Source organism: Cydia amplana, chromosome 8 (genome assembly GCF_948474715.1).
Source record: "Cydia amplana chromosome 8, ilCydAmpl1.1, whole genome shotgun sequence".
NCBI lineage: Eukaryota > Metazoa > Arthropoda > Insecta > Lepidoptera > Tortricidae > Cydia > Cydia amplana.
In genome coordinates this window covers 19764331-19779060 of record NC_086076.1, presented here as the reverse complement: position 1 = coordinate 19779060, position 14730 = coordinate 19764331, and the positions used below count along the sequence as shown (strand labels likewise).

Below are 14730 nucleotides of genomic sequence, written 5' to 3'. Positions count from 1 at the left end.
TGAAGTCCCGTTTTAGAATAAATAATGAGTGAAAACTAAAGCGTTTAAATCAATATGATATTGTGAAAGTGTACGTGAAAATGAATTTTATAACGATTAGAAGATTTATAATCGGCTAAAGAAATAAAGTAATTAAACAACAGATACCAAATAAATCGACGTATTTGCACGCTCTATTCTAAGTTCTTATTTTTACCGAGCAATGCATCAAAATACTTATAAAAAATTCATGACTGTGGCCTAATTGACATAGGTCGTCAAAATAAAACGCGACGGCGGCGGCGCTGCGGTTTCAAATGTTTGGTTCCACCGAGGTGCGTCTGATGACATTCCACGTTAACATTCCATTCGAGCTCGACATACTTCTTATATATCTTCTTCTTCTTCTTCTTACATCAAATCAAAGTCTAGGACAATTAAAATATATTTTTTTTATATCCTTTCTTTGGAATGGAATGCTTAAAATCGCGATAGGTTAAGTAGGTACGTGAATCCGTGTAAAAAGCACTTTATTTTTTTAAGAAAAGACAAAACACAGAGAAAAGGCTTTTTCACCACACCAACTGGTAAAGGCTCTCTGGATTGTTCAAAAACGGATAGCAAAGTTGCATTTTATTCACATGTGAGACAAAGTAATCAAATGCAAGTTTTTAGTTGTTTTCTTATATGCTTGCTGATAGAATTGACTTTTAAATGATGATTTTGAATGATTAATATTTAATAATATTCATTTGGATTTGATTTGGTTTGATTTTGTTTGATATGTTAGTTAATATTTTCTGCGGGTTGGTGTGGTGAAATTTTTTGTGTTAAACTCGTGGGCAAATTTTGTTTAACACTCGTGCTTTGAAACACTCGCAACACTCAAGGTATCAATATTAGCACGAGCAGTTTAAACGACAACTTTGCTCCCTTGAAAAAAAAATACTATTGTAGTAAGTAGCTGATGCCTGTTTCTATTAATGTCGAATCTGAAATAAACAAATAGTGGTTCCCGCGTCCGAGCCTGGCTGACGGGGCCCGCGCTATTGTTCGCTGTCTTCGTCTATTGCGGGCATTGCGGCACCGCAAATGGCGTCGGCACCTCGCCTCGGTGACCCCTATTAGTCTACTGAATAAGGGGCGACAATTGACCTATTCTCGGCCAGAAGCAGCCCGATTCAGATTTAATAATTTGTTTTTGTACTGGTTTTGATACCTTGAAGATCGCTCACGTTGATTGGTGCATGCGAAATTAAGTTGGAAGTCGTGAGATGCGCGTCAATCACCGACACAGTCGTATCAAAACCAGATCAAACCATAACAAATTGTTAAATTAGAATCGTCCTCTGCATGGACACGATTTTTGAAGATCAGGGGCTAACCAATCTTTGATAGAAAACGCCGATCGAAACTTAAAATAATCAGCTGCGTCTGATGTGCTTTGTACACCATTCCGATACATTTTTAACTTTTCCATTGGCGTTTGTCTATAAACGATTATCACTTTAAGCTACGCCCCCATGCAGTATATAAGTATTGATATGATGGTATGATGGTTGATGGAATAATACTATAAGGTCAGGGGAGTAAGAGAAACACTTGTGTTGCCCCGGGCAAAATAAACTGTTTCTATTAGGTACCCCTTACCGTGTGTGTCTCTTTCAATGGCGCGGTGTTAACAAGTGACGGTTATTTAACTCATGGGTAGCTTCGATTACGAGCTTCCATCGTACGCCTGCTGAACTGAACACTGAGATTGCTCCCACAGAATAATGGTCAACTTTGATCTATTTCCCCAGGTACGGTCACGCGGCGCACCGGCACGCGGCGGAGTACCACGCGGCGGCGGCGGCACAGGCCGCGCAGGCGCACAACATGGCGGCCGCCGGCTACCCCCCGCTGCTCCTCGGCCGCTCCCCCCTGCACGCGCAATACAAGCCCGTGGAGTGGCAGCACTCGCTGGAGCACCACGCGCCGCACGCGCCGCACGCCGCGCACGCCGCCTGCTCGCCCTACTCCTACCCCGCGGTGCCTGGTCAGTACGAGCACATCCTTTCATCCACTGCCGAGTATAATGCCTTGGCGACGGTCGCACGGTGTAGCACTAAAGCATAACGCTAAATCCTGTCGCGCATAGCAGAATTTTCAGCCTCACCGTAGTCAACCACAATAACTTGTAACGACCCGTCAAAATAAAATGATAAACCTAAAGTCGATTTGCCACTTCTTTGAACCGGTGGACAGGAACAACTGCTCGTCTTCGTAGGTATCAGGTGTTTTAGGTGGTGCACGTCGTATTTTAATATGTATCTACATACCTAATTAATAAAAAAACCGGCCAAGTGCGAGTCGGACTCGCGCACGGAGGGTTCCGCACCATCAACAAAAAATAGAGCAAAAAAACGGTCACCCATCCAAGTACTGACCCCGCCCGACGTTGCTTAACTTCGGTCAAAAATCACGTTGTATGGGAGCCCCACTTAAATCTTTATTTTATTCTGTTTTTAGTACTTATTTGTTGTTATAGCGGCAACAGAAATACATCATCTGTGAAAAATTTCAACTGTCTAGCTTAGTGATGGGTAGGACATCAATTTAAAATGAGTTTGTATGAGTACCTCATTTTCTAAAATGAGGTGTTACAATGTCTTACTTCAAATGAGGTGAGGTACTAGCATATTTTCAGCGTCGACTATTCCATTAATTCCAACGGCGACAAAAATATTTAATGTATATACATATTTATGTATTCATCACTTCCTTTATAAATAAATAAATAGTAACATTTAATTGGAGTGCAATTCTGGAGGTTAAGAATAGAACTTTTAGGAGAAAGATAATTTTAGAATCAAGTAAAATGAATAGAGGAGTGAAGTAAGACATTTTTGCGGTACGAAGTACTGCGACAAATTAACAAAATGAGTGGTACAAATGAGGTGCCTCACGAGTGAGCGACTCAACACTAGTCTAGCTATCACGGTTCGTGAGATACAGCCTGGTGACAGACGGACGGACGGACGGACGGACGGACGGACAGCGGAGTCTTAGTAATAGGGTCCCGTTTTTACCCTTTGGGTACGGAACCCTAAAAAACTGTAGACGTTTCATGTCTCAATATCTGGGAGGCCGAGCTTCGCTCGGAAAACATATATAATCTCAAAAATTTGCGTTTTTCCAGAGATAAGATCTAGCTAGATCGATTTATCGCCCCCGAAAACCCCCATATACCAAATTTCATCGAAATCGTTAGAGCCGTTTCCGAGATCATTGAAATATATATACATATAAATAAATAAATATATAAATAAATAAATACGCAAGAATTGCTCGTTTAAAGGTATTAGATATACCTACCTAATTTTAGTGTGGTATTGTATGTTGTTATGAGTTTATGAGGCTAACGGAAGTGAAAACTAAACTATTTTTAGGGTTCCGTACCTCAAAAGGAAAAAACGGAACGCTAATAAGATCACTCGTCTGTCTGTCCGTCCGTCTGTCACAGCCTATTTTCTCCGAAACTACTGGACCAATTAAGTTGAAATTTGGCACACATATATTATGTAAGTTTATGACCCAAAATATATATTTGAGATTCTTACAATGAGCTCCTTTATTTGATTTATTTTTTGACGTTACGCACGTGTAACGTAAATAAATGAATTATAAATATGGAGCCCATTTTTGGGGGGTAAATGAGAAAATTAAAAAATAAAGTTTTTCAAACTATATCGTGTTACATATCAAATAAAAGAGCTCATTGTAAGAATCTCAAATATATATTTTTTATAATTTAAGGATTAATCATTTAGCAGTTATTCAAGAAAATAGGCCAAAAATGACTATTCCCTCCCCCTTATCTCCGAAACTACTGGGTCTAAAATTTTGAAAAAAATACACAAAATAGTTCTGTACCTATAGATGACAGGAAAACCTATTAGAAATGTGCAGTCAAGCGTAAGTCGGACTTAATGTAAGGAACCCTTGGAACGCGAGTCCGTTTCGCACTTGGCCGGTTTTTTTTTATTCAACATGTTTTGTTTTAGTGGCAAGCTTTACGTTCTCGCCGGACTTCGGTCAATTTAAATAATAAACTGTTGGTGAGGAAGCTATCAATCTTTCGCAATTAGCCAGACTGGCATATAATACACATTTGACGTTTTATTAGCGTTTGCGATTTAATTAGAGTACGAATGAGCCGTCACTCGGCGTTCTTCGCGCGCGCCGCATTTATTTATTTAAATTCCCGACGCGTACGATAGAGTACAATTGTACTCAACAATGTGGATAGAATTTTCCGCCGTATTATACTAGTGAATAAGGTGTATCATGTTTGACGTTGGTTTTGCAGTTGGTGAGGCGTGTAGGTGTAAGTTGTTATTCATCAGGACTTATCGCAGTCATTCCCGCGGTCCCGCACATGTTTTCTAATTCACGTGAATGATATAAATAACTGCCAAGTTTGAAAAGTCCGAGGCAAATTCTTGACATTGTAAAACAAAAATCCTAACAAACTGTTACGATCAATTGGCTGGTAAGCGACGTGCTGAAACTGATAGGATCAATTGAGTATCTGGATTAGGATTACTGAATCCTGATCTAAGCTGAGGCTGAGGCTGAAAGTAGGCTGTCTTAGATATAGGTATTGTCACGGACTTATCAACAATCCTGACGTCTCGTTTTCTTGATATCATACCTATACATTATCAAAATTTCTAAATATCAGGAGAAATCCTTTCGTCAGAAAACCGCCCGGGCCGTATCCCACGTCGCATCTCACGCCAGACAACGCTCTTCTATTTTAATTATCAAAGAGATTCCGCGCGCGGCAGCTTTATTGTGATTATTGAAGGACGCGGAGGGCAAAAACCTCGCGTGCTGCGCCATTTTTAGACCCCGAGTAATTGCGGGGCAAAAACCGCCGGCGAGTTGAAAGGGCGGTCTAATGACGCCGATTAAAATAAATTTGCGCCCCCGCCCCGCCTGCTAAATTAAATTCCTCCCTCGCCCCTCCGAGGGTCTACGCGCCATCCGCTTGATTGATAACGTTCTTCCGCCACTACGTGCCTCCCTCTCCCTCGGAAGTATTTGTCTTGGCTATAACTTATGCTTTTTAATCGATATCTCGACCACTTCACTTGTCAGGTCAGGTTGCTCTCACAATTATTGTCGCAGCGTCCCTTCGCGTCAGACGTGACTTCAAAGGGGACTTCTCAAATCTCATCACGTCTTCATAGAGAAATGAAGCGTATCTAGACGGAATAGGGTGGTATTTGATGCAGGTTGCGAATGTATTAGCAGCCCGGTTAATGGAATGTTTCTCGCGCTGGACACGAGAAGGGTTGCGGGAGGGGGAGGGGCCATCAAAGGGCGGCCGCATTCCGGCGCGGGGTGGCGGCGTGTAGGGGAAGGGGGGGTGCTTTATTGACAAATACCGCGCGGCCCTATTGTGCGACGCCACATACCGACCCGTGGGGACGGAGACATGAGTCGGCTCGATGCAAACCGAAAAACATACGTAATAGCTATACATAACATACCTAACAACATAACGTTTACGTTTGTAGTAGTAGAGTGCGTCATTCTATCGTCAACTTAATATGCACTTAAATACTTTTAGAGCGTATATACCAGTAAAACGAGATCCCAAACAAAATATTTTCATCCGGGGCTGCAATCAATATACACAAATTTTACTGGGGTTATGAATGTAATTTTTAAAATGGCTAGAAACAAATGTACATATTATAAATGTGACAGTATGTAAGTACTGTCACATTATATACATAGGTATATCAAAAGGGACCTTATAGAGTCTGCGCTACGTTGTATAGTAGTAGTAGTATACCTACCGCATTTATAGTATTGGGACGCCGCTAAGAATGGCGAAAGCGCCGACCGCTATAAGGTCCCTTTTGATATGGACTGTTTCAAATAGCTATTTGAGTAGGTAGATGCTCATTAAAGTACGAATAAACATAATCATAAAAATCCTGCTGAAACAACCTTTATGATACCTATATGAGTATCAGAGATGTACAAAATGGTTTTAAAAAAGCATTTAAATACAAAATGCAAAATACTTTTCAGATTTACTATTTCAAATGCAAAATACCAAATAGTTTTGCGTTTTGTATTTCAAATGCTAAATGCAAAATAGGTATTTTCAAAATACTTTTTCAAAATAAAATACCTTTTGACCAAATCTCAGATATTTTTATTTATTGTAGGTATTTATCATGAGAATAGCCATAGAATAGATAATGTTCGTCGTTTTCGTTTGACATTGACACTAGTCAGATATAAATAGCCGGTTTAGACTCTCGTGGTTCGCAAGCTCGTCGATCTAATATAATTTAAACACTAACGGCACGGCAAAAGGTTTATAACCGAATGACAAACCGAATGCGAGTGTGTCGAGGCGAGCCACGAGACGCGCCGCGAGCCGAGCCGCGAGTCTAAACTCTAAACGGCTATTAAGACGCGCACTCTGACCAAAGAAGAAAAAAAGGGCGCGCATGGCTAGCAGGTGCCTCTATCGGTCAAATTCGGCAATACAAGCGTCATTCGTTCATTTATTCATTTTGTTTGACTGGTAATGTTGGCTAAACTTAATCACAAAGTATTTTGCATTTTGAAATGAATATTAAAAATGCAAAATACATCTCGAAAAGTATTTCAAATAAAATACAAAATGGTTTTTACTAAAAGGCATTTAAATGCAAAATACAAAATAGGTATTTTGCATTTTGTATTTGCATTTTAAATAGAAGTATTTCAAATAAATCGCATCTCTGATGAGTATCACCTACCTATGTGAGTCGCTTAACTTTTCAAACTCGAACAAAACCATATCTACTACATACTCTATGATTCAGGTAGGTAATTATAGAGTAACATCATATTAAATTCCTTAAATTTTAAGCTTGTGAACACAAGGATATTTTGTAGGATTCCTTAGGTATTTTCGAGTCATTATCATTATGTAGGTAATTAGGTACCTATCCAATACACAAGATAATTTAGCTATTATGAATTATTTCCATTCCACCACACTAACGGACCGTGAAATGACTGGAGTAATAGATATGCCAAGTTCCTATGTTGTAAAGGGTAATAATTACCTACTGCCAAACTTAATCACTTTTAGGTAATTCGATATTCTTAAGCCTACACAAAAAATATATAAATAGGTTTGAAATATTTAATGGGGGTTTTGAAATACATTTATATACTAACGTAGATTCGTTTTATCCGGTAGATGTCAGAATTAACTCGCTATGGACACAAATTAGCGGCAGTGCCACGTAGTCTAGCCAAAACGGCTAAATCTATACATGTTATGGGCCCCGCTGTATACAATAACCTACCAGCATCCATAACTGATGCGCCTAGTCTGATGAGTTTCAAGGCTAAACTCAAAAATTGGCTTATTGGGCGGCCGTTTTATAGTGTCGAGGAATATTTGACCTGTAAATATTTATAAGTGGTTAATTAATATGAAATAATGTTAATATGTAGTTAAATAATATAAATAATAATAGCAGTAAATAATTTTGCAATAATTGACTTGTAAAAATTTAATTATGTTTTTCTCAAATGTTTGAATATGAAAATTGTATATTTATCTACCTACTAGTAGTTCGCCCCGAACTAAGAACTCGCGTTTCTCCAAAAATCAACTGAAGGCAGTGCTAATACTTAGTCGTGAAAGGATCAAAAACCGCGTGCGATTTATTACAAGATCTGTGAAGCCCTTAATTGATAAATTTAAGTCACCATAGAGATAAATAAACTGTATCTGTGGCATGCCGTAATCTTTCTTGTCAAATGTCAAATACTAATATTATGTTTATTTTATTTCATTTTTATCTTGCTAATTATTTTAAAATCTTAAATTAAAAAACAATATTATAAATGTGTAAACCGAGCACTTTAATTTGATACCAAACTCGACCATACTTTCTTGCAATTAAAATGACCAGAATAGCTAGACCCCTCACAAATAGCTTTTTAGCATTTTAAGCTCTTCTAGCTCAATAATCTCTTGATCGAGCCTACTCAAAATTTAATGACTAAAATATAATGCCGTCAACTATACGTTCACCCAATTTCACTTAAATTAGAACAAATTTATTTATGTTATTGTGTATCAAACTATCCTCTGATAGTTCAGCTTAAAAACATCGAAATGCCGGGACGTGCCCCTAGCCAGCCGTGTGTTCCAAGTTGAATGTAAGAACTTCACTTTATTTAATAGTTTAGCCATAGTGACAGATCATTTTAATCACAAATTAAGCAAACACAATAGTATTTTTAAAAAATCGGCGAGTAGACGGACTTCCCTTGTAGTTTAAGGGAAGTCCGTCTAGTAATGATATCAGCCAATCTATGGGTGCGTATATGTTTGTAGTCGAATTCCTAAAAAGAATGAATCAAGACAATGAAAAGTGTATTTTCAACTTGTTAATATAGGGTACAGATTCGAAATAAACGCCATTTTTCTAATATAAAGGCAAGTCCGGCATACACTACGAAAATGGGGTGGTAAACCTTTTTTGGCTAATAATTACACGTAATTATTTTTTGGATTTCCGAAATAAAAGACCATTAGAAATTTTAAAATGTACTTTATTCGTTTCTTTTAATTTACTGAGATGAAAATTTAGGAAACTAACATCATGCGCAACGTCAGGAGGATTTATCGATACCTTATCAAATCGTTATAATATTAAAGTCGCAAAAACAGTTGGTAATCTCTGATTTAACGAAAGTCCGGACGGCGGCGGATGACGGACTTGCCTTGTACATAATAAACGGACTTTGGAACTTAGTCAAATTTTAATGTGATAAATGGTGGAACGTATAATTACAAAACTAAGCCAATTTCTGATATTTTAAACACGGAATAAAGATAACTGGTTCCTATGCTACTTACGTAGGTACTTTCTGATGCACAATCTTTTCAAAAACTATTTTTAACAATTTTTTTTTGAGCAGCTGTCGAACTATGACTTCGAGTTCAAAACACGAAATGACTTATTTAGGCGGATTGCTCTGAAATTGGTCGTCACAGCGCCATCTGTTTTAGACTGAGGGAACTAATGCGCTTCTCGCGGCGGCCGCGGCGCGTCAAACGCAGTAAATTGTTTAATTTGAATATCGCGCGATTTACGGCCGTCACCCGCCATCTTTGATCGCGACAGTGCTGATATAATGTTTACAGAAACAATAATTTTCGTTCTCTTTTATCTGAAACATGTAAACGACGTTCTGATGATAATTTGGTTTGGTTTTGATTTATCACATCCACTGCCAGCGCGAGCTACGCGCACGACACGACGGGATAACGTATAGGTACGGGACGGGACTACGGGTAGCGAAAAGACCCAACGTATGTGTACATTTGTAGGAGGAATGGTCAGTTTTTCCTAACAAATAAAACCATTCAGGTTTTTTTAAAGGACCATGGCATTCATCACTCGCGTTTGATACAAAGCATACAATAGTTATTTGTGTTACAAGGGGGCAAAGTTGTTGTTTAACCGATCGTGCTAATATTGATACCCGAGCAAGCGAAAGATTCCAAAATTGAACCACGAGCGTAGCGTGGGCTTCGAAAAATCGAATCTTGAACGTTGCGAGGGTTTCAAAGCACGAGGGTTAAACAAAATTTGCCCCCGAGTGAAACACAACATTTTTCACCAGACTAACCTGAAGAAAATATTAACTGTAAGATATCAAACAAAATCAAATCCAAGTGATTTTTTTAAATATTTGTTATTCAAAATCATCATTAAAAGTAAATTCTACCAGCAAACATAAGAAAACAACTCAAAATTTGCATTTGGTTACTTTGCCTTACATGTGAATAAAATGCAACTTTGCTATCAGTTTTTGAACAATCAAGAGAGCCTTTGCCAGATGATGAGTGAAAAACAATTTAAAAGATTGACAGTAGGTAAGGTACCTATACCTAATGATGGCGCTTTGTGGCTCCGCTGTCATGCACGGCGAATTCTTGGAGATGGATACCTTATTCACCTGTCATTAACTATTTATTCATTCCTTTGCTTGTGCAACAATAGCTACATTACTTACATTACATCATGTATGAGCAAGTCAAGTTACGCTAAAGAAGCACTATTTGTATCCCATGCGGTATTTGAAGTCCAGTATGATTATCCGGCCGGCATGCGGGCGACTCGCGGGTACCAGGCGCGCAGAGGCCGGCGGCGGTGGCGGTGCTGCGATGGCGCGCGGGCGGAGGCGGGGCCTCCGACCAATCGGCGCGCGCTGACCGCTCGGACATCGATCCGCCCCCTCCCTCCCCCGCCACTAAATCACGAGCTCCTGTCAATTATCGCCGCCGCGTGCCCGCGCGCCGCAATTAACTATCATCAAGCGGCTTCTCCCGCCGCCGCCGGCTCTACATGCTTCTTAGATAGATATTTTATATAGCATATCTAGGCTTTTTATTTATGTATTATTATAGCATTTATCTACTCCCTTACTTTTATTTGTCATTTAAATTTTAAAGGTATCTTATAGTTGTCAAGGCCAGTCTAGTTTAGTCTATTCCCCAAAAAAGTATTTCTGTGCATATGTCGACGGCCGATCGTAAGATCAGAGGGGCTACCGCGAAAACCGAAAATCGCAAATTGCGGGGATCTTTCTCTTTTACTCCAATGAGGGCGTAATTGGAGTGACAGAGAAAAATGCCCGCAATTTGCGAACTTCGATTTTCGCGGTTATAGGACAGGCAGATCGTAATGTTCCTGAGGTGTAATGGTTTGACGATAGTGACATTAAACCAATATAAAGGTAGGATAGGTTCGTTAGGTTGCTTTAGATGCCCGAAGGGGCAACTGCCCAGAAATAGGAGCCCCGCGGGGCTCCGTCGACTCAGGGAACGGGTCAAAGATTTTCACGTTTCACGATATGCCTAGGAATTTCACGATATGCCTGATCTTACGATCGCCCGCCGACACATACACGCAGCATCTTTTTGGCACTTTTACGATACTTCGTGTAATCACCACTTAAAAAATATTGTATGAAATACATTGTTGCCAACCTAATTTTAATTGTAATTTCTGACAGATGAGTGAACCATAGACATGCTTTTTTTATTTCATTCATTCTTTTCCCGCTCGTACCCTTCATTCTTTGCTACTTCTTGAATGAAAAATATTCGTTAAATTCACAATTTTCAAAGTACGCGCTTATTGGTCGTAGAAAAAGTATTGTATGCAACGTTGTTTAACTGAGTCAAAAAATACTCCCCACTCGCCATCTTTGACCTCTTTTAAACAACGGTTGCATAAAATACTATTTAATTATGGACATGATTTTATAAAGGGAATAAATTTTAAAATGCTTGGTCAAACTTGCGCAAATAAATTACCTACTTAAATTACTATGTACTTAAATTAGGATGATAGTTGTTTCGTGCTGCCGGCGCGGCGCGGCGCGGCCTGACACGACGGCGGAGATGCTATCGCCGTCGCCATCACCACGACATCATTTATAACAATCAGCCCCCCCCCCCTCACGCCGCCCCCCGCGCGCTCTAATAAATCTCGGCGAGCATCAGCTACAGTGATTGTTCTATGTCCGACATGGCGATATTAATCATGTGGAGATTACCATCAGACGTCAGACGTCACTCCCGTCGCTGCGAATTGCTGAGAATGATCGCTTCGCACTTCATAATATCCCAAGCATTAAAAACATGTAAATTATGAATTTTTATTACAATTCAATTCAATTTCAATTTCTTTATTCATAACGTAAGTTACATGTCAATTTTATTATACATATTTACATCTTAATTTTATATTAACAATAATAAGTATCTCATTTACCTTGCAAAGAAAGTTAGTTATACGTAGGTACCTAACTTACAACGAATAGGTACTACATATTATATTAGGTATAGTACAGTGTACAGTGTCCAACCGCAAAAATCCTTCGTTAAGTACCTAATATTTGGGAGACCGAGCTTTGCTCGGAAAACATATCAAAACTCGAAAATGCTCGTTTTCCCAGAGATAAAACCTAGCTAGATCGATTTTTCACCCCCAAAAACCCCCATATAGCAAATTTCATTGAAATCGTTAGAGCCGTTTCCGAGATCCCCGAAATATATATGCATATAAATAAATAAATATATAAATAAACCTAGTACCTACACTAGGTATCTACATTTTATTACCATACCTGCTAAGGTTGGGCTCTTTCATGGCTGCAATTTTTGTAACCCTATTACATGCTTTTTTCTAATGTTTCAACTTTAACATCGTCCTAACGATAGTTGTTGTTGCAGGTCTGGAAGCGCAGGTGCAGGACACGTCCAAGGACCTGTACTGGTTCTGAGAGTCCGCCGCGCACTAGCGCCCTCGCCTAGCGACCCCAGCCGGCAGTCTTCACGGGACCTGTGTAAGCGTGCTCCTCGCCTGACAGCGAGCCACCGTTCGACGCCCACCTGACCACCAAGGCACCAGTGGACGGCACACCTGAGCGCTGCAACGGCGGATAGTTTTGGGGAAAGCTCTCCTGAACCGGAATTGCTTCGAAGACACAACTCTGAACATTGACTATGTGTTTCTAGTGTAGTGTAATGGACAATAGGACGCTGGACGCAGTTGGCCAAGTACGTCGTGTATATCCAAAAATGTGTTACATTATCAAGTGACAAGATATTTTGTGTTTGTATCACGCCGCGCCGCTTCTGTTAGAGAATTAGACGCAAGTCTTATCAAGTGTCGCGTGAACTGCGTCCGCCTCGCTCGGGTTTGAGCAGATATTTGAAGAACAAGCTCTTGATGATGTTTTGGATAATAAACAGGGCTTACCTAATATAACCTGGCTTATTGATTGAATAGGCAAGATAGAGCATTTGTTCCATTTTTACATCAGTCAGTAGGACCGGATGATTAATCGTATCTTGATCCCGCAATAAGCCCGGCCATCATAGGCTCGCGGGTGACGAGTATGGATGTCACGGCGCAGGTGGCGGCGCGCACTGTGCCCGTAAATTGCCAGATAATGAGGGTTTTTGTGTTGCGACCCTCACTTATAAATATTAAACTTATCGGATCGCGCTACGATCTTATTATACGTTTCTGTCACCCGCGATGTGGAAAATATCTGTTTTTTTAAACTTCGCATGAATTCATGCAACTGCGAGGCGTCATTTACCTTTGAATTAGATGCACGAGATTTATGAGCGCATTATAAGAATTATAACAGCGCATGCAATGTTTATATCCCATCCGTCTTAACGGATGTTTCCTCGCGTGATGATTATCTTTTCTGAAGTGCTGCGCGCGGTGCAATAAATCGTGGCAAGTTTACCGAACGTGTCAGTTTCAGTGATGTGATGGTTTGCTGATTTCACCTTGAGACGGTCGTTCACTGGCGGCGTCACTCCGCAGATACCATTTAATTCAGACTGAATTTAAATTAAATGTCTCGGTAGGCAGGCGCAGTTCCACAACACTATGTAAATATATCGTTTAGTACCCATATAAATATTTAGATAGTACCTACTTATTTAGCGATAGCTAGAATTATGATGTACATACTATATAGAATAGATGTACTAAGATAAGTTAGAATAGATGATATGTGATAGGTGAAACGCGTACGGAAAACGCGAGGCGCGGGTCGCCAAAGCGCGCGATATACCTATAGGTAGATCGTACTCAACCCAGTTCTAAGGCCAGGAAACAATAAAGTAACAGTAAATTGAGCAGTTATTTGGAGTGATTGAAGCAAGATAGGCGTCGTCTCACGGCTCGCTCGGGTATCATTAGTTCGGGCGAGTCACGGCGGTATCAGATCGCGTGTAGATGCTATCAGTGGTCGGATAATGCGGAGGATGAGTGATGTCGGGCCGCGTGGGACCGCGGGGCGCCGCCCCGGGAGCCCCGCCCGTGGGACACGGACCAAACATGTCGGCAGCATTGTTACATGTCATTTAATTACTCTCAAGTATAAAACTTACTGGGTTAATAAGTAATAACGTTCGTTTTTCAAAATGATACTGATAGGTACCTAATTAATTATACCTAAATAAGGCGTTGTTCATATTCAGACACACACTACAAATATTTTGCGCGAAAATTGTTTGCAACCATAAAGCCTCGCTGTAAACTCTTAGCCTAGCCTAGCTCGCGTTTATCTCAGCATGGTACACAATAAGCGTTTGTTATTTTTTGACACAATAATTAGGTACCTAAAAGGTTGGGGATGCATGTCTTATCGTCTGATAAATGCAACTGTAATAGAGTCGAACCAAACTAATTCTGCCTGGCATTTGTAAAGTAAAGACAAAGGTGGAAATGTCAATAATGACATTAATGACAATTTTTATGAAAATATGACGTTTATAATGACACTCCTTGATTCTTGTTTTGTTAAATTCGGTGCAAAGTTAGTTTAGTCGCACTCTAAGTGTGCTGCGCTGGCGGCTCGCGCTGACCAAGTACAGGCTGTACATAGACGTGCAATAATATTACAATACCAGCCCTATGCCCATGTCAATGACATGTTCAACCACATTAGTTTGCTAGTAGAAAATGTATACTGTGCTTAATATAAATAAACATTGGAGATTGGACCCTATTTTGTCCAGAAAAATAAGTTTGTTAGAAATGTCTACTTTTGGGAAAAATAAAGTTATGAAAATATTTCAAAAAGGTTTCAAAGTTCAGTATTGCTCCGATCCTCAGTATTTTGTCAAAA

General features: G+C 39.8%; 1 protein-coding gene across 1 annotated transcript in view; it reads left to right on the top strand.

Annotated features, from left to right (window-relative positions):
• The window catches only part of LOC134650608 (protein vestigial), a 31225-nt gene extending 18829 nt beyond the window's left edge, over positions 1 to 12396 (top strand). Inside the window, exons 5-6 of the mRNA XM_063505560.1 lie at positions 1782 to 2017; positions 12308 to 12396. Of these exons, the coding sequence (XP_063361630.1) occupies positions 1782 to 2017; positions 12308 to 12357 (286 nt within the window). The 3' untranslated portion in view covers positions 12358 to 12396. The remainder of the gene's footprint in view (positions 1 to 1781; positions 2018 to 12307) is intronic.
• The last annotated feature ends 2334 nt before the right edge of the window (positions 12397 to 14730 follow it).